Source organism: Tachypleus tridentatus, chromosome 6, assembly GCF_004210375.1.
Source record: "Tachypleus tridentatus isolate NWPU-2018 chromosome 6, ASM421037v1, whole genome shotgun sequence".
Lineage (NCBI taxonomy): Eukaryota > Metazoa > Arthropoda > Merostomata > Xiphosura > Limulidae > Tachypleus > Tachypleus tridentatus.
Genome location: NC_134830.1, coordinates 106547701 through 106569542, shown reverse-complemented (window position 1 = coordinate 106569542; position 21842 = coordinate 106547701). Strand labels below are relative to the sequence as shown.

The 21842-nt window shown below is 33.8% G+C and overlaps 1 protein-coding gene across 5 annotated transcripts in view; it reads right to left on the bottom strand.

The window, feature by feature from the left end:
- LOC143253250 (MLX-interacting protein-like) overlaps positions 1-13796 on the bottom strand; it is a 77185-nt gene extending 63389 nt beyond the window's left edge. For 2 of the 5 annotated variants that reach the window (XM_076506799.1, XM_076506798.1), the window contains exons 1-3: positions 13207-13793; positions 3070-3176; positions 2572-2645 (exon numbers count right to left, since the gene is read on the bottom strand). In XM_076506799.1, the coding sequence (XP_076362914.1) occupies positions 2572-2645; positions 3070-3176; positions 13207-13541 (516 nt within the window). In that variant the 5' untranslated portion in view covers positions 13542-13793. Of the gene's footprint in view, positions 1-2571; positions 2646-3069; positions 3177-13206 lie in introns of all 5 variants that reach the window. The other 3 variants (XM_076506797.1, XM_076506801.1, XM_076506800.1) reach the window with 3 other exon arrangements.
- Between the last annotated feature and the right edge of the window lie 8046 nt (positions 13797-21842).

Genomic DNA, 21842 nt, shown 5'->3' with positions numbered 1-21842 from the left:
GTTCAAAAACCTCTACCACTATCAGGAAACAGTCACAAAATCACTGATCAACAATAACCAATTTACTAAAAACTATCACACTTAAAGTGAAAATTGGGTACTGTCTTTTAGAGTGAACAGTAAATACAAAATATACTAAAACAACCATATATTTTCAAAACAAGGACACATGGAATATGCACATAACTAATGACAAATGCATATTAAGAAAAACTATGCACACTAAAACAGTAGTGGCAACAACCAGGTTTCAATGTATTTAACCCTTTCCATTTGCTGACTCGCATTTGAAATTTTATTAAATTAATGTTAATAAATTTGGTATCAAACTGTAGATTATAATTCAAATTTATACATTTATACATTAAAATTATACATTTTCAGTTTCATGGTTTAAAAGTAAATATAAAATTTTAAAAAAACAATAAATTTTAATTTTTGTGTGTCATGTGTTGAATGTGCCACTGGTTCAAAATAGATTTTTGTAATGTAAAAATACTAAGTCTACAGTTTTGTAAGAATTAGGAATTCAAATTACCATACTGAGAAGCTATAATATAAAATAAGAATATTGTATCTTTTCATTTTGCTGTGATATGGCCTATATACTGAATCAAACACAGTTGCCCCATTCACCTCCTTCTATTTTTTGGAAATGGTTCCTTATACACACTTACTTCAATATATGATAAGTGAATAACCAAATGACAGCTTACAATGTACCCATAGTGGTTTTCTCAGCCATTTTAATGTGACAGAAAGCCACCCCATTCTTTAAAAAAAAAAAAAAAAAGATTTCGAAGAGGCAAATTGTGTCTTTAGTTTCTTCAAAATTTCATATATTTTTAGACCAAAATATAGCTTAGTTACTAATAGTGGAATTCTGTGGTATAGACATAGCAATTGATGATGTTTTGGTTATACAACTGTATATATAAAACTTTAAAAAAATTATTTCACTTCATATACTTCATGTGCAAAATTTTAAAAGGCTTAGCAACCTACATCAAACAGCAAACAAGTACAAAGATTATAGGTTGAAGATATAATTGTTTAGTTTACTTCTTTATTTGCTGTTCTATGTTTTAAGAAAAATAAGTTTAATAACTTATTTCTATATAGCAATAATTAAAATGTGAGTGTACATCACAAAATACTAGTCTACTAAAACACATCCAAGACGGTGTTTTACAGTCTGTTGTACAGACTATAGATCAGTTTTATACCACTAAATGCAGTAACATTAGTGTGCATGTGTTGTGCCATTCTAACTTCTGTATTGTTAGCCTGGCACAGCTGAAAGATTAATATACTAAGAATAATAAATATATAATGTTATGAGCTTTAAGTTATTTTATCTAAACATTTATGATTTCATGTTATAATTTGTTATTCTAGAATGAAAGAAGCATAATTTATATTTCCTAATTTTTTTTATGAAATCAGTCAATTCTCCTAAACCCATACAGAGATTCATAAGTGAAAAATAACAGATAAAATATGAAGGTTTTTTCATGAAACATTTGATAACTATCTGGACATTATAAAGATTTGGCATGGGAAATTTAAAAATTTTCTGATACATAAAAGTATTTCTAATTTTAAAATGAAAATTACTTTTCATGTTGAACAGAGAACATGCAAAAACGAAAACAAGGCATGAGAAAAACATTGCATAACAAACCTTAAGACTTAATAAAATAAATCTTATATTTTGCATACTGAAATATTTACTGATAATTTGCAAATTTTGTTAATATACACTTACTAATTTAAAAGTGATAGCATGAAAACTACAACAAATACAAAATTATTACAAGGTCAATCTCAGGGACTGAGTTAAAGTGTTAAGGTGTTTAATGAATCTAGTTTAAAGATGCAAAAGTGAATATCAAATCAGTTATATGTAATAAGTTGTAGACATTGGATTGCAAAACAAAGAAGCAAAATTAAAACTGCTATTATAAAAATCAGAAGCCACTTGTGAAAAAATAAGCAAACTTTTATCTCCACACTAGCATCAGTTTAACTTATCATAATGACTGATAATGCACAAACTGAAATCTTGAATAGCTAACATCTATATGAACTGAAACAGACTTAATTACCTACTGAATATTTTTTTACCTACATACTAGTCCTAGGTAACACATATAGTCATATTATGAGATATTTTCTGTCACACTCATATGTGAATATGTAAATACTTAAACCAATAATGTGATATACCCACAAACACAAATCATGTGTCAAGTGAAATATTACTACTAAACCTTTATCTAGTAATAAAGTAATATCTGAAGGCTTTTTAACACACACACATATGCATGTTTAATTATTTTTCTTGAATAATGGATGTACTGGAAATCTAAAACAAATTCAAGTACACAATGAAAGAATTTACAGTCAAAAGGTTTTGGTGTGTGTGTTCATAGCAGAAATAAAAAATGAAATTCAGAATATTTTGAAACAATAAAATATGTCACTTTGAAAACATGCTTTGAATGTTCAATTAACTATATTAAAAAGTTTAAATGCTTACATAATTTCAAGTAAAACTTAAAAGCATACCTCTGGTGTACTGTGCACATCTCCTTCTAATGGTGAAGCAAACTGACAAATAGCAGGCTTGCATTTCAATATATCTAAAGCAAAATGTTACCCCAAAACAAGTCAGTATTAGAGCTTCAGTGAATTCTATATATAAAAATTATGAAATTATGGCCAAAACATTATTAACACTCTAATCATTATACGCAGAAATGCAAAAACATGCAATGAATTAAATATATTGATTACCCGGTTGATTTTTAGTTTTGGTCTAAGTACAAAGTTAATATTAATTATCTATAGGTCATGTGTAACAAATATTAATTTGTAGCACATGCTTTTCCAATGCCATAAAAAACAATCATAACCATTAATTTGTGCAATCACAACTAAATAAAAGGGAAGAATGCAGTTTACATGGTTAAAGACAATGGTACACTTGACATTATCTTTGTATGAAAGTATCTTAGTGAATACCATTAAAATGTTTCCAGGTAGGTCAGATTACTTAATACTTACACTGAATATGCCATGCTCTCCAAATGATATTGTTCAGTCTGATTTTTTCTTTTAATCGGAACTTAAGCCCCTTAAATGTTTTCCATCGAGGAGATGTCAGTTGTCCACTATAAGATTAAAACTCTTTTTTTAAACTACATGTGAAATACTTATTGCTTAAGTTTTATAATGTGAAATAATAAAAAATGAGACAAAGTTTCTTGCAATTTACAACTACTTATATACTTTGAAGTACATTTCTAACAGTAACTATGCATTATCACACTACATATCAGCAGTTGCAATCTAACCTGTAATAAAAGACAATATGGGTCATTCCATGTCAAATCATCCAGGGGGCTGCAGGTGACCCCCACAAAATGCCTTGAAAAATTCACATGTGCTCATCTACCCATATAATGAAACATTGCCAAAAATTAGATCAATATCTCTAATAGTTTCTGATTTACAACTCTGTAAAATTTAGTTAATTTCTTTTTATTTTTGACGAATTCATTTTCCGGCAACTTTGGTTGCTTAAAGCTGCAAGAGTAATGGTGGTAAAAGGCTGAAATTTGCTACACTGACTGAATTAATCTCACAGAATTCAAAAATGGTCTCAAACCAAGTTTATCTCTCTTAGGAGTTTCATAGTGAGGCTGTGAAATCACCTGAAAACCCAAAATCATAAAAAACATTGGTTTATGTAATAAGCCATAGCTCTAAGACTTAATATGATATAAAGCTGAATGTGTTTTCTAAATTTCCTATAACATATCAGTTGATAAATCAGCAACTGTTGTAATTAAAAGTCTATTAGATCTCCTGTAAAAAAATTTAGTTGCATGCAACTTTTTATGATTTAGCTAAAAATAGCCCTACTTTTGGCCACAGTTTGACCATGTTATTCAACCTTTTCAATATGATTGGTTGTTTGATTTAGTGTTTTATGGCACAAAGCAGCTAGGCTATCTGCACCAAACGTCCGTTAAAAAGGTAAAAATAAATTAAATGTAGTAAAATAAATAAAAGGAAATGAAGGTAAAACAAAACATCATTGAAAAACAGAAAAAGCATAAAACCAATGTTGACACCTAGTCTACAATGTTAAGAGAGAAAGTAGAGTAAGAGAAGTTGTAAAGGACTTTCTCTAGCATAATGGTAATGATCATAACCTGCCAGGAAAACTAACAGGTAAGTTCAAGAACCACCATCAGTCACCTGAAGTTGGCCTTTCCAGTCCTGGTTCCCAGGTTATGTGTCATTATGGCCAGTACCAAAAGGTAAAGTAATAAAAGTGTTAAAAGACATGCAGCAAAATTGTAATAACAACTCGCCAGGATGACTAACAAGTAGTTCAAACAGCAGCATTAGTCACCTGAAGTTGGCCTTTCCAGTCCTGGTGTCGAGTTATTTAATGTTATGGCCATTTTCCAATTTCAAATCGAACTAGAGAGATTGAGACTCTTAAAAAGGAACCACAATTAAAAAGGTGTAATGAATAAATATCAAACACACAAATGACATTAAAAAGATTAATGGCCATTAAAAAACTAAAAACATTATCAAGATAGACAGTGTCACTGTCACCAATAACACTGTCTAATGTTACGGACAAACCTTGGGACAGAACATGTTTAAAATAGTGCCGTCATTGAAAGTCGTAACAATGGCAAGAAAGTAAAATGTAGCTTACAGTGATTTGAGTGTTACACAAACCAAACTACACACTGGTGCAACAGTTCCTGATAAAAGAAAACAATGAGTTAAAAACTGTGACCAATGCGCAGTCTAGTTAGAATAACTTCCTCCTTCTGAACCGTACGGAAGCTAGACGACCAAAGTCCAATATAGGGTTTTATTTGCAAAAGCTTGTTGTCATATTGCTCACTCCAAGTTGACTGCCAGCTGGCATGGAACCAAGCCTTGAATACAGGACCATAGTCCATGCATGGAATAGGCACAGTGGTGATAGTGCCAGAGCAGATAGATTTAGCTGCCGTGTCTGCATACTCGTTCCTGTGAATACCAACGTGGCCTGGTATCCAGAAAAACTAGATAGAAGTAGATGATAATGAGAAATAGGCCATTCAGTTTTTAATATCAGCAAGAACAGGGTGTGAGCCAACGTGAAGCGATTCCAGGGCCAGTAGAGAACTAAGTGAGTCAGTATAAATAGTGCAGCTGGAGTACTGCTTAACATCAATATGATCCAGGGCAAGAGATATGGTGTACAGTTCAGCAGTGAACACAGAAGCTGTAGAGGGGATTCTGCGTGCAACCACCAAACCGCAACAGACCATGGCAAAGCCCACAGAGTTACCTGACTGGGAACCATTTGTATAAATTGGAATGGAAAGATTGTTCGAAAATTGTTCAGTAAATAAAAGACAGTACTTCCAATCGAAAGTATCTGCCTTTCTCAGATGACTTAAAGAAAGGTCACATTTGGGGACTGTAATACATCATGGTGGAATGGGCTGACCAGTGGATTCTGCAATGTTATCCAAGGACAGACCCAATTCATCCAATTACACCTGGATGCAAAGGCCAAAAGGAGCAATGGCAGATCATCTGTTCTAAAAACTATGGCCCACTGACAAAGGAAAACTCATCCCCAGGTGGGATGCTTTGGTAGAGAAGGTTCATGAGATTCTACGTATAAGCTTTGGACTGGGGAGGTGCGGAAAGCCCCAGTGCAGAGTCGAAGTTCTTGATGATGAATGGGATCCAGCATCTTTAAGGCCGAGGGTCTGGCAGAGCCATAGACCATTGAACCATAGTCGAGTTTCAATCAAATAAGAGCACAATATATCTTTAACATAGAACATCGATCCACTCCCAAACTGGTGGTAGAGAGGACACGGAGGATGTTCATGCTCTTGTGCATTTGACCTGTACCTGCTTTAAATGTGGTATAAAGGTCAGCTTACGGTCAAAGATAAGCCCCAAGAACTTGGTCTCAGGGACCACTGGCAGCAAAACTTCACTGATACAGAGTTCAGGATCAGGGTGAATACCCTGTTGGCAGCAAAAGTGCATGCAAACGGATTTAGAGAAAGAGAAGTTAAAGCCATTTGCCGTGGTCCACTTCAGTACACAATCAAGGGCAGTTTGTAGTTGCCGCTCAATATATCTCATGTTCGACGACTGACACGAGATGTGAAAGTCATCGACATAGAGCCCGTTTGCAACAGTGAGAGAGAGTTGTTCAGTGATGGCATTAATCTTTATACTGAAAAGTGTGACACTCAAAACACAGCCCTGAGGGACTCCAAGTTCCTGTAGAAAAGAATGGGAAAGTGTCAAACCCACACAAACTGGGAATCTCCTGTCCATTAAAAAAATTTTTAATAAACTTGGGTAAATGGCCACGTAACCCATACATATGGAGGTCTCGCAAAATGCCATACCTCCATGTTGTCAAAGAATATTGATACAAGATGTCATTTGAGAAAGTCTTCTCTGATTGATGTTTCAAGTCGATTTAGGTGGTTCGTGGTGGAGTGCTGTCGTCGGAACCCTCATCTAGTGGGCGAGAGGAGGTTGTTTGATTCGAGGAACCAAACAAGACGAGCATTAAACATCCCCTCTAAAGTATTACAGAGACAGCTCGTCAAAGCAATTGGACGGTAGTTTGAAGGAATCTTTGGATCTTTTCCAGGCTTAGAGAAAGGTAAGATAATAGCCTGGCACCAGGAATTATGAAAAACATTCTCCTGCCAGATCTAGTTAAAAACAATTAGAAGAATGTCAAGAGAAGCAGGAGAGAGATAGCACAGCATGTCATAATGTACATCATCATGTACATCATCACTGCCAGACAAATGAAAGGCTATTTTCAGTTCCACCAGTGTAAAGGGATGATTATAGTCAGAGAGAGAGTCAGTTCAAAAGGAAAGATGTGAATGCTCTGCCCGAGTCTTGATGACCAAGAAGGTGGAGGAACAAGCAGAAGTGCTAGATACCTAGCAAAAGCTTTCACCTAGAGTATCAGTGATGCTCTGGACATCAGCTACCTCTTGGCCATCAGAGATTAAGATCGAGAGGGGGGCAGAATTGTAGTGCCCACTGACCTTTTGAACCCTGTCCTATATGACCTTGAAACTGGTGGTAGAAGATATGCTAGTTGTGAACTTAATTCAAGATTCCTTCTGGCTTTGATGTCTTACCCACCTAGCATGTGCACAGGCCTGTTGGAAAGCAATGCAATTTGAAAGTGTTTTTAAGCCTTCCATGACATGTGGCAGGCAGGATTCCACCATGGGCAAGGATATCGTGTTGAAGTTTTAGGAATACACTGAGCAGCTGCTTGTATAATGCAGTCGGTTACCATTGCCACACAGTTGTCTATTGATGGCAGGATAAAGTTCTGCGAGAGCAATGAAAGTGGACCAGTCTCCCTGATCCAGCTTCCACCAGGGCACGTGGGTAGGGTGGCATCGACCACAACCAGTCTCTCTCAAAAGTATTGTAAAATGATCACTGCCTTCTGTATTATTAACCCTCCATGAAAAATTGGAGAATAATGAAGGGGAGCAAACCGAGAGATCAATAGCAGTAAAGGACTGACTAGGTGCGTGAAAATAAGCGGAAAACCAGTATTGGAAAGAGAAAGGTTGTGATCAGAGAGCATATGCTCTACAGAGCGACCCCTCCTATCAATAACTGCACATGTGCCCTAAAGGTTTTTCTGAAAGAGAATATAAGAAAATGAGGTATGTGTGTTACAGATGTTGAAGATTGCTGCTCAGAGTCTTCAAGACGTGGTCGTTTACCTATTCACTGTTTTTTCATTATTTTATTTAAATTTTTCGTAGAAGAATCCATAGGAAATAAGGAAAATTTCGGTACCCACTGACCCCACCCACCATGGAGCCCTACGAAGGGATGCACTACAATCTCATGCAAGGACATTGCAGCAACACCATGGTTTTGTGAACACTATACCCAAGCACCAGCATCAGGCACAATGTCCACAACACCCGTTGAAAACTTCCAACACTGGTACTTGGTTGACTCTAGCCCAAGTGGACAAGCCGACTGGCCCAAGGGGGGCCACCCAAAGGCCGCCCGTCTGCAGGAATTCAAGGCAAAAGTGGTGTGTTAGGGTTGGACCCCTCAACCACCAGGATCCTCTTCTCCCCTTCACAGGTTGCCACACACAGCAAACACGTGGGTGGATGTTTAGATCCCAGAGGAGGTAATCAGAAAGAACAGAACCTTCCCTGGGAGGTCTTCTCACACGTACAGAAATCCACACTGAGGGGCTCTGAATATGATCTACAAAAAAAAAAATCAAGATGATGTTCAACCTACTTTTTGAGTTATAATTTTTTAAAGTATCCTCTGACCATACGTTGTTTACTTGACAAAAAAAAAATTCAGTTCAGGTGTGTCACTGTGTGCAAATATATCCATACAATTTTGAAAAATACCTGTCAGAATGTTATGAATCCCACTGAAATATTCTAACCAGTCTTTCACAATGTTAAATAATGAAGTTGTAAGAAACAAGAAAGAATTAATTCATTTCTGAACAAGTTTATTGGCATAACTAGTTAGATCACATGGCAATGTAAATATATTGTGTATGCATTACAGTTATGCAGACATGGCTGAGTTTAAGATTCATAATATAATACATACAAAGGTAAATCAGACACAAAAAGCACAATGCTACAACAGGGGATAACTTGAAAGATTATAGTCACCCCACTCTGAAATAATCATGATATTGCAATGTTTCAAAAACTGCTTTGGCAATAAATTAGCCTTAACATCAAATAAACATTGCTTTGTTCAGACAGCTTGAATAAATTTCTGAATTTTGAGTTTGATTATGTTGAGATCACTTTGACCTAGAACATAGTGGCGATCACTACTGCCTTGCACGGTAGGTGCACTTATCAGACAAAGAATATGTTGGAAAGGAGGAATCCAGCTTTCATCTTTACATGACCTTGCAGGCCACAAGAACAGTTCATTTTTTGATTTCTTCATAAATGACACCAACACATCAGAATGTTCATCTGATCTATCTTTTATGTTTCCCACATACCATTCATGATCATATATGCATGCCACATATTTCCCTGGTTGATAATTATCATTGCTATCATTAGACCCTATTTGAGCTGCTGCAGCATCACTTTAACTGCTACTACCAACAGTTACAACTGTGTACACATCATCATCTGATAGCCTTCTCATATACAATTTGTTGGTAGAGTGGGGAATAAAGCTATGATGTGACCTAATACCTGCCACAGTTTTGCATTTTTCATAGCTCTCAAGTAGATCAAACTTTACACAATTCTGCAGGACTGATTCCTGATTGACAAGAAAGAACTGAATGCCATGAATGTGGTCCTTTGCCCAATGGTACATATCAGACACACTTAAAATTTGATAATTTATTATTTTTCACAACCTTGATTTTTTGAAGATCATGTTCAGAGATGTAAAAATATATGGCAAAGGCTGATTAGAATATTTCAATGGGATTCATCAACTATTTCACAATTGTATGGATATATTTGCACACAGTAATAGACCTGAATTGAAGTTTGTTTTTTCAAGTAAACAACGTATGGTCAGAGGATACTTTAAAACATTATACCTCAAAAAGTAGGTTGAACACCATCCTGAGTTTTTTTGTAGATCATATTCAGAGATGTACAAATATATGGTAAAAACCTGAAAAGGCTGAATAACTGGTGACATGGTCAAACTATGGCCAGAAGTAGGCTATTTTTAGCTAAATCATAAAAAGTTGCATGCAACTAAATTTTTTTACAGGAGATCTAATAGTCTTTAAATACAACAATTGCTGATTTATCAACTGATATGTTGTAGGAAATTTGAAAACAAAATCAGCTTTGTATCATATTAAGTCTTGGAGCTATGGCTTAACAAATAAACCAATGTTTTTTTTTTACAATTTTGGGTTTTCAGGTGATTTTACAGCCTCACTATGCAAATCCTAAGAGAGATAAACATTGTTTGAGATCATTTTTGAATTCCCTGAGACTAATTCAGTCAGTGTAGCAAATTTCAGCCTTCTACCGCCATTACTCTTGCAGCTTTGAGCAGCCAAAGTTGCCCGAAAATGAATTTACCAAAAATAACAAAAAATTAATTAAATTTTACAGGGCTGGAAATCAGAAACTATTAGAGATATTGATCTAATCTTTGGCAATTTTTCATTATATGGGTAGATGAGCACATGTGAATTTCTCAAGGCATTCTGAAAGGGTCATCTGAAAAATTTTCCAAAAGCTGGATGAATTGACACGGAATGACCCATAGGCTTTACAAACTGTTTTACAAACACATTTGAAATAAAATGTGTTCATTCTGAAACATTTTCAGCTGCATAGATATTCTATGACATCACCAAACACTCAGTTAAGCCCCTCCACACACATTAATTTTGATTTACATAGTGCAAGTGAGAGCTAGAACCTCTTAAGAACCATACATAATTTTTTGTTGAAAATATTAAAATTGAGCCAAAGAAAAGCTAATAAGATTAAATACAAGAAAATTAAGAAATCCACATCTACAAAACTTTTTTAATACAGAACTAAACAAAGAACTGATGGTAATTTTTTTCAGCTGTTGTTGGCACAAAGATTTCTGGCAGAGATATCAAGAACAAAATATAATTTAAAGTGAAACAAAGATTAAATAATAACAAAAAAACTGTCAGAAAAAGGAGAACAGTTGAATCCACATATATTAATTTAAAGGAATTAACATTATTATCAGTAATATGCAAACATTTGAAATGTTATACCCTAAAACAGAAAAACTGTAACTTCAAATTAAGAAAGTATAAAAATTAAGAATCTAGAATTTAATTGTATGTAAACACAATAATTTGAAACAATCTACAATGAAAATCCAACAAAAGTAGAAAAAAGGAAAATAAGCAAAGAGTGACTCAATTGATTAACTCAGTGACACATTTCTATATACATATAAAAACACTAAAATAAGTTTCAACTATTACAGAAACTTATCTGTACTCTCTCAACTGTCTTGAGACTTCTCTACCCACTCATGTTTGCAATTGTTTTTTTTTCTCTCTCTCTCTCTCTAACACTTATATTACCTATTGCTTTTACAGGATTCTCATCTACGGTCAAATGGTCCTCATGGAAAGTTTACCTTACAAAACTCCTCACAATTAACAAGGAGTTGTAAGTAATTATAAATGATAATAAATATCATTACAGTTATATTTCATATAATATTTCTACAATAAACATTCTTCTAATAAGTTCACTATCAGTGTTTATACTATCAATTCCCAATGTTGCTAACTGCAGTTTTTAGACAAAAGCTTGAAATTCAAAATGACAAGGAATTTATTGTTTACTGATTTTTTATAGTTTCTTTTAAACTACCTTAAATCATTCATAAGACATAAGTTATCATCTTTTTATCGTTACAGTTTCATCACTGGCATAGAGGTGAAAAAGACTAACTGTATACGACATAATTAATTGAGATGAAAAAAAAGTTATGGAGATTTAATTATTTTTTCATTTGGGATACTCATGTGAGAAATATAGCAAAATTATAACAAAAAATATTAAGTAAAAAGGTTGTACACCAACACAAGTGGCAATATAAAATTTGATGAAGTAAATATGACTATTTCAAAATAATATTAAGCAATAACATGAATTTTTTAGATAAAAAATTATTGAAGTAAATACAAAAAAAAAAGAACATGTCTACTACTTAAAGCCACATGTAAAATAACAGTCATAACATTAATTGAAAGATGATGTACATTTACAATAGAGGTATTGTAAAACAGATACTTACTTTACATACTAAAATATCAAACAATAAAGTAAAATTGATTTGCATACGTTTACTTAAATTGGCCAAAAAATGAATTCAACAATTTTATATTTTGCAAGTTAAATATTAACTAACAGCACTATAAAATTTTACAAAGGGTTTTGATTAGTGTAACCAAAATTATAAGCATTAAGTTCCTTTCTTAATAATATTTCACACCTTATTGTATAATACAGGGTGTTCGGAAAGTCACTGTGCAGTTTTATCTGTTAATAAATATATAAGTGTACAATGACTTTCCAAACATCCAACTGTTATTTGAATTGTTCAATTTAAGAACTTATCACACTCATTATGAGTATGATATTTTTCATACCAACTGAACAAGCAAAGTTGTTAATATATTATTAACTAATAATATCGTTTGATATTAATGTTTGTAATATTATGCAACAAACAGTCACACCTTTCTGAAGCATATTTAGTTGTCATAGTACAAATGAAAACACGAAATATTTATCATGGCCAGAACACAACTTTATTGTATGGCATTTGTTAGGTCTATATCACAGTACTTGCCCATTCACAATGAACTGAAAAATGGGATCAGTATGTGTGTGTTTTGTTATAGCACAGCTATGACGGATTATCTGCTGTATCCACTGCGGAGAATTGAATCACTGATTTTAGAATTATAAATCCAAGGGCATACTGCTGTCTCACCAATGGACAATATCAATGGCTGATGATGAGAAACCTACTTGAAATAAAAGTGTATCTCAGAACAGCTGGGTATTAACACTATTACTGATAAGGAGAGAACAATGTTTCGACATTCTTAGGTCATTTTCAGATTAATAAAGGTAACCTAGAAAGGTTGAAACATTGTTCTCTCCTTATCAATAAATGTGTTAATACCCATACTAGCTGTTCTGAGATACAAGATCAATGGCTGTTTAGTATGTTGATTATTTTATATATTTGTTTTGCATTTAATATGCAAATGTACATGGAGGCTTATTAAGTTATTGTTTATTTGTTGTCTAAAGGGTGATTAATTTGCACTCCCACCTTCAATACTGAAAGATTACAGCTATTAAAGTGAAGTTTATCTTAAGATTTCTGTCACATACTATATTTCGCTCGTTTTACAGGTTCAAAAACAATATAGATTTCACACTGTAAACAAAGAATTGTTTTATTTTTAATCCAATCAAGGTAACTATAGTATGTAAAATCAGTGTTCCTATAAAAAAAAATTCAAAGTAACATTGACACTAATTATTAATAATTCTATTCTTAAATATTACCCAGTCTATTCAATTTTAAGAAACTTACCAATAAGCCAATGTCATACATTCGAAAAGCTTTGTCAAAGATGCATCAATCGATGTGGAATGAGAACTTCGAGGTGCAAAATGGTAATTTTTGAAAGTTTCTTTACATGCATAATTAAAATCGTAACCCCTGACCCTTGCGCTAACAATCCGAGGCACGAGAGACATGGGATTTTTATCACTGTTGTCGTTAGTCGACCCATGTACTCCAATGAGGGATACAGCTGTATCGTCCTCTTCGTCAATCTCGGATACCATAAAATGGCCACTATGTATTATCTCCTTGCCCATTTTCTTAGAAAACTTTCGATTACGCCCCTTTTCGTCAGGTGACATAACTAATAAACGTTTTGGCCCACACAGTACTTAGATATATTAATCGCCCAATAGAACTAATTACATATCCATTAAATCTATTCAACCTCTGCCATATTGAATGTTACGTAATCAATCACAAACCTTGAACCAGAGAATCTGCGCAGACAGAATATTAAGGCGTCACGAAACGCTCAATGTGTAAAACAGAATAATTCTCGCCTAAGAACATACGAATAACAAATTTAAGTACTTTGACGTTCACATGTGTACTGTGAAGCAGCCTTTAGTTAACTTTGATTTTTATAAATTATAGTTTTTAAATGTATTGACGTATGTTTCAAAATATTTTAATGATATTTTGGAAAGAACTTCCTTATCGTTTTGTACCAGATTTATAAGGCGATTTTCTTCTCTCGATTATATTTTAGTTGTTCCTGTATGTTTAGGATTAATTCATTTTTCGGCTTATAATATTTCCAGAAATTTTTGTTTGGGAGAAATTAGAAAAAAACATGTCTGTGTGTGTGTTTTTCTTATAGCAAAGCCACATCGGGCTATCTGCTTAGCCCACCGAGGAGAATCGAACCCCTGATTTTAGCGTTGTAAATCCGGAGACATACCGCTGTACTAGCGGGGGGCAAAAAACATGTCATCTGTTACGTTAAATTTTAATTTGCTGAATGGATAACGAATATGACCTTATGACATAAACTATACATTATGCTTTAAGAGTATAGGATATGACCAGCATGGCCAGGTGGTTAAGGCACTCGACGCGTAATCGCAGCGTTTTGGGTTCGAATAGTTGTCGCACAAACATGCTCGCTCTTTCAGCTGTGTGGGAATTATAATGTTCGGTCAATTCCATTATTCGTTGGTAAAAGAGTAGCCCAAGAGTTGGCGGCGCGGCGGGTGGTGATAACTAGCTGCCTTTCTTCTAGTCTTACACTGTTAAATTGGGAAGGCTAATACAGATAGCCCTCGTGTAGCTTTGCGCGAAATTCAAACGAATACACTTTTGCAAATTGACAGAAATAGCGATATTTATCCTCGGATTGCTGAGCTTACCATCTTAAAACAAACTTACGTAGACAAATTTTCTTTCTACCTTTTAGTAAACTTTTTTAAATTATATTACAATCTCTGTAACTGCAGAGCTCTACCTTTATAAACCAATAGGCTTAAACACTTCAATGAAAAAAATGATACATTTGGCACGCTAAACTACTTGTTTATAAGTTATATTTTGGAATATCCTCAAAACTTTTGAAAGTTCACTTAAGAATCTTAGTGGGTATGCGTGTGTGTTTTTCTTATAGCAAAGCCACATCGGGCTATTTGCTGAGCCCACCGAGGGGAGTCAAACCCCTGATTTTAGCGTTGTAAACCCCTAGACTTACCGCTGTACTAGCGGGGGTCTAGTGGGTATGCAAACTGACAAGTTTATTTTGAAAACATATATTTTAGACATAGAAATAGCCAATGTATTTTTCATCGTAATTAAATAATTTATTTATTTAACATAATATGTTATGAATAACACAGTCATGACCTTATATATTCGAATACCTACGACTGATTTTTTTTTCAGAACACATAATGTTTAGTAGTTTATATTTTACAAAAAAAAAGATATCATAAAGCAATTAGGAATGATTGTTTGTTTGTTTGTTTTGGAATTTCGCACAAAGCTACTGGAGGGCTATCTGTGCTAGCCGTCCCTAATTTAGCAGTGTAAGACTAGAGGGAAGGCGGCTAATCATCACCACCCACCGCCAACTCTTGGGCTACTCTTTTACCAACGAATATTGGGATTGACCGTACATTATAACGCCCCCACGGCTAAAAGGGTGAGCATGTTTGGTGCGACCGGAATGCGAACCCGCGACCCTTAGATTAAAAGTCACACGCCTTAACTCGCTTGGCCATGCCGGGCCAATTAGGAATGAATAACATAAGAAACAAAATCATGCACTGATCAGAATTTAACATATTCATATTTTTCTCATTGATAAAGCGGTTTAAGGAAGAGTCAAACAACCGCATCGAAGTTAATTTCGAAAGTGAAGTATTATTTATTTGTTTAATATTTTTATTTTAAAATATATCTTCTATAATATATTTTAATTTTTGTAACATCAAAATTTATTTAATAATTTAAGCAGAACTGTTCATGTTAGATGGAATAAAAACGCTATTTTAAATTAATTTTCTACTGAGCTTTACGATAAAACTATTTCTGTACCATATTGTTTTCTATGCTTAGCTTACTTTCACAAAATGCCCCCCAGTGGCCCAGTGGTATGTCTGCGTACTTGCACACTAAAAACCGGGTTTCGATACCCCTGGCGAGCAGAGCACAGATAGCCCATTGTGTAGCTTTGTGCTTAATGCAAAACAAACATTCATAAAATACTATTTTTAAACCATCCAAAAATAAGTTTCGTACATCTATTGTTCTTGTCTCTATCTGGGCCCGGCATGGTCAGGTAGTTAGGGCATTCGACTCGTAATCCGAGGGTCGTGGGTTCGTTACACCAAACATGCTCGCTCTTTCAGCCGTAGGGGCGTTATAATGTAACGATCAATCCCACTATTCGTTGGTAAAAGAGTAGCCCAAGAGTTGGCGGTGGGCGGTGATGACTAGCTGCCTACCCTCTAGTCTTACACTGCAAAATTAGGGACGGCTGACGCAGATAGTCCCCGAGTAGCTTTGCGCGAAAATAAAAAAAACAACAACAAAAAAGCCTTTGTTTATGATTTCTCATTGTTGCCTCAACTCGTGTATAAAAACCATAATTTTATATTATTTTTAACAGTTTGCAGGTGTGAGGAACAAGTAGGAAGTTTGCTTGTTTAATTATTTATGGCAAAGATACTAAGGTAATTTGCCATAGCCCCTAATTTTGAACCACCGATCAAAACGGCCTGCAGTACTCACCTAATTGGTCGTTAGTTTTTTAGGTTTTGGTTAGAATTCATTGCTTAGTTACTTTAAACAGATAAATATGCGACTGCTGAAAGTACTGGTTCCTGTTTGAAATAGTGGTTAACATGCTTAAACTGTAAATCCGAGGATTTATAGTTTGCTCACCGTGGATGTGTATAAGAGCATATAAGAAAGGAGGAAATATTAAACGTAACAGTATTTAACTGAATAGAATCGTTTATATAATACGGTATGTAACAGATTTGGGCAGATAAAGCTAGGTAAACTTTACAAAGAGCATACAGCCTACACTTTGATGAGATTTTGGGCTCTTTGGATTTTTCAGTAACGCTTACTCAGAAAGAGAAACTACAATTCGCATATAACTGTCACAGATTATGACAGCCCTCCGGTGGATTGTTCAATGGTAAGTCTGAGGGCTTATAACGCCAAAACTCGGGTTTCGATTGTCGCATATTGTGTAGTTTTGTGCTAATTATAAAGAAATAAAATTTGTTTCTTTCTTTCATAAATTTGCAAAAAGCTGAAAAATAACTACTTGTGCTAGTCGTTCTTAATTTCACACTGAGGAAAAGCAACTAATCAATAGCATCCGTTGCCTAATCTCGGATTACTGGACTTTCATAATCACTCTTATAAAGCACCCCTAGTTTTAGCATGCGAAGTGCACTTTTGCAACAATGGGAAGCGAATCATGAACTTTTAGGATCACTGTTCGACGTGTTAACTAATAGGCCACGTCCGGTACTTTGCTAATATTATTAAATCACTCTTAATACGCGTTAAGCCAATCTTAAATGTTAAGAATTTTGTTTTTCTTAAATTTATTTTTACAAGATAAATAAAAAAAATTGGGAATTAAAAAACTTGCAAACTGTGATCGTAAGAATATAAGCAAACAAGGCTGGATGTGCTGAAGGCATTATTTACTCAAATTACAAAACTCTAATCTGGCTCTATGTTATTACCTAGAATTACATTTGGTGAAGTCCAAATAAGGATTTGTAGTTTGAGTGAATAACTTCAAAAGTATCTCCAGCCTTGCTTACCTGCATTTACCTAAAATTACATTTGGTGAAGTCCAAATAGAGATTTGTAGTTAGGCCTGGCATGGCCGAGCGCGTAAGGCGTGCGACTCGTAATCCGAGGGTCGCGGGTTCGCATTCCGGTCGCACCAAACATGCTCACCCTTTTAGCCGTGGGGGCGTTATAATGTACGGTCAATCCCAATATTCGTTGGTAAAAGAGTAGCCCAAGAGTTGGCGGTGGGTGGTGATGATTAGCCGCCTTCCCTCTAGTCTTACACTGCTAAATTAGGGACGGCTAGCACAGATAGCCCTCGAGTAGCTTTGTGCGAAATTCCAAAACAAACAAACAAACAAAGATTTGTAGTTTGAGTGAATAACTTCAAAAGTATCTCCAGCCTTGCTTACCTGCATTTTTTAGATCTGTATTTGTAGGTTTTAAATTCCCGATTTTTCTATTTATCTTGTTTGATTAAAAATAAGCAAAGAATACTTGAATGTAGTAGATAACTTTGTTCATTCTAATTATAATAAATAGAGCTAGTATCTAGCTGATACGGTCTATAATGATTTACTATATATATGCATTATTGACTATTTGATCGCATTATTTCGAGATTTAAAATGTTAAGTTGCAGCTGAATATTGTTATTGGATATTTGTTTGAGAATATAGTGAGCATCTATAGTTTTTGTGTAACTAAATTATCTTTATATAATGCATATCAAGGGGCAAATATATGCCTAAATTAAGACACAATCCTCACTAAGCGTGTATAAAGTTTTACCAATAGAAAAGCAGCCTTTTCAAATAAAACATATACGTCCAAAACATAGCTTTGAATAAACCTTCGTGGTTTTTAAAGAGATTATCTTACGAATGAGTGTAACAAAATTTAGTATTACGTGTATTGATTATTTTACTCCTTCACTTCATACATAATATAGGGGCTGGCTCCCTAGAGACACCAGCTGTATAGTGTACAAAGCACTGAGTATCTATATGTTACAATCGTCTAATGTTTATCTGTTATTAGCTGGTAATTGCTGTTTCGTTCTGTACTTAAGATTTTTAAAGAAAAACCAGATAATTGTCAGAAAGCTAATTTTAAGAGGTAATGATAATATCGTTCACCATAGAATTATGATATTTTTAGCTTATGTAAAATATAGAAGAAACAATCGACTTTTCAATACCTTTATGATCTTCTCAGTACCTTATTTTATTCTACTAGAGGTTTTGGTGCAATATACCAAGCCATTTTTGTTGTCGACTGGCAAAAGAATAATAATATGAACAATTACAGGCCGTTTTGAGCGGATTTTTCTTTACCTTGTAAGTCTAACTTACGTGATTTTTTATGTATCTTTATATGCGTCAATAGTAAATGTTTTAAAGTCTTGTTTGAACTGAATCTTTACTGTTTAAGATGAATTATTTACTCGAGCGTCCTATTAGGTGCAGTTTCTTACGATCCTTGTTATGAACCACTTTCATGGCTTATGATTAAAAGAAAATCTATTCATAAAACAATAAAATGCGTTCGAAACATATATTGCATGTGTTAGATATATCATTTAAGAGAAAACAAAACAAAAACATCCATACATCTTAAGAAGAAAAGATGACCGTAGGTCAAATTAAATAGCATATCTAGTGCAAGGTAATCTAAAGTAGAATTTATATTAACATTGTAATATGTCTTAGACCACCGATACTATATAATTATAGAGCATGTTACACGCCATCTTACAGCTTAACGGCAAGTCTGACTGTTTATGATGCTAAAATCCGACTTTTGATATTGTAATAGGCACAGCACAGAAAGCCCATTCTTTAGCTTTGCTTAACAAAGAAACAAAACAACTTACACATAAATAAGACGTAGCTTAAATTACCTTATCAAGATATCTTAAAAATAATTTCTTGATTGATAATATCAAAACCTGTTACATAGCTTCATGCATCTTATCCAGTTGGTGTCTTACGATCTTTAATCCTGGTTAGAGATTAAAGTCTTAAAGTAATGAAAATCATCCATGTTGAAATGGGACGAGGACTTGCAATCTGTGATTTTTTATTATTTTTTTTTACAGTTTCTGTATTGGTTTTATTGCACGATTGACTTTACCCATCCTACTTACCACTGTTGTTGTTTTTTGTACGAAGTAATATATTTGTTTATTTATCCCTGGCAATTTATTTATTGTCTCACAATATACATATATATGAGAGATTAAACTGAGTTTATCATTCACTGAACTACAAAATATTATCTAAAAATAACAAACCGATCACGTACTAAGCTAGATTCACTAATCATGATGATTTTGTAACTTAACAGGGCGTTAAAATGTCGACGTGGCATTTGTTTAACACTAAAGTTGTTTTGGTTTCATGGATGAAAACAACCCTAATATGTTGATAAGTTAACCTTGACTTGTTCGATGAACAATTTTAAGGTTAGGGAACTTCTTCACTTAAAGAATCTTTACTCTTGCACTGCGTTTCTTTATGCAAATATCAAATCAACCATCTTGATGATCAGTAATAATATTTTGTTCAAAATAATACACATTTCATTCATCTCTTTGTCTTTCAAACCTCTTTCTGTAAAATAAATATTTCTATAGTTTACATAATAAATGGAACAACCAATCTTGTTTATTTTTATTGCTTCTTTCAATATTATTGAATGTTATTTTTTCAGCAAATTTTCTGCTAAGCTGGTGTAGTTTGTGCTATCAATCACAAAGTACGTTTACTGTCTTTAATAGATCATTCAACCCTACTTACTATCAATGGTTTGCTCCTTAAATATATCATTCAGTCTTATGTTATATAAACTTCATAAGGTATATTTTTTATCCAAGAGACTTTAGAGCTTAACAACATTAATAAGTGCAACAAAAGTTAATTTCTTGTTTAAAACTAATTAACTAAAACTTATAACATTTTAATGTCAAGGGAAATAATCTAAATGTAAATATAAGTTTAACTATATTTCACTAATAATTATAAAAGTCTTTCATTTATTTGGACAGCTTGAAAGGAGCAATGCTGAACATACAGTATATGCAAAATATTAAAAAAAAATGTATTTTACTTCGTTGTTAATTTTTACGCTTATTCAACAACGCATATCACACTTTAGTTAAACCATTACACCTATTTCCGGCCTGGTATGGCCCGGTGGGATAAGGCGTTCGACTCGTAATCTGAGGGGCGCGGGTTCGAATCTCCCTTTCTCGCCCTTTCAGCCATGGGAGCGTTGTAATGTGACAGTCAATCCCACTACTCGTTGGTAAAAGAGTAGCTCAAGAGTTGTCGGTTGGTGGTGATGACTAGCTTCTTTCCCTCTAGTCTTACGCTGCTAAATTAAGGACGGCTAGCTCAAATAGCGCTTGAATAGCTTTGCGTGAAATTAAAAAAAACAACAACAATCAAAACAAAAGTATATGTACATCCGCCTATTTCTCTTTTATATAACTAGTAGTTAGTAACTATTTTGGAAGTCTAATAAGATAATTTTATTTACGTTTACACGTTTCTAATGTTTTATATGAAAAAATCTAAAAAATATCTGGTGTTATTTATTACACATAGTATTTAAAGAGAAGCAAACCACGTTTATTGTAATTAACGTTTACCAGATAAAATTTATTTTTCATAAAAATTAACTGTCCACAAGAGTTAGTAATATTCTTTGATTAATAACACACTAAAAATAATCATCTGTACGTAGAACGCCCTTCAGTACTGTTCTTAAAAGTTTTCAGTTTGTATAACACTTGGTGATGTTCTCTGATTATTAACAAAGTAACAATTAATAATCAGTGTTGTTGCTAACAGTTTTTATTCCTTTAAACAGCAAGAGATAAAGGAGTCAAAATATTGGTAGACGCAGAACACACTTACGAAAACCAGGGCCTCAGTTTTCTATGATGGTTGATTACAATAGTACAACTTCCACAGTGTGGAACAAATACCAATGTTACCTGAAGGTAAATTAAAAAGAAAAGGGTTAATACCATGTTGTTTTAAAGATAAATGAAAAGTATTCGCAAGCCAATGAAAGATCAACTACGTGTGTATATTCGTGTACAACAGATATATGACTAACTAACAGGTGAATTTTTTTAATAGCCGAAATACGGATAATACAAACAGCAATGATAAAGAAGTTTTTAATTAAAACTGTCGCACTAGTTTTTCCAGTGTTTACGCAGCACGGTTATTAAATGGTTTGAGAAAGTTTTCAAAAAGGACTTGTTCCTAAAAAAAAAATTAACCTTTAATTCTATCTTTTTTTCCTATTTGTGTATTAGGCTAAATTTTGTTAAA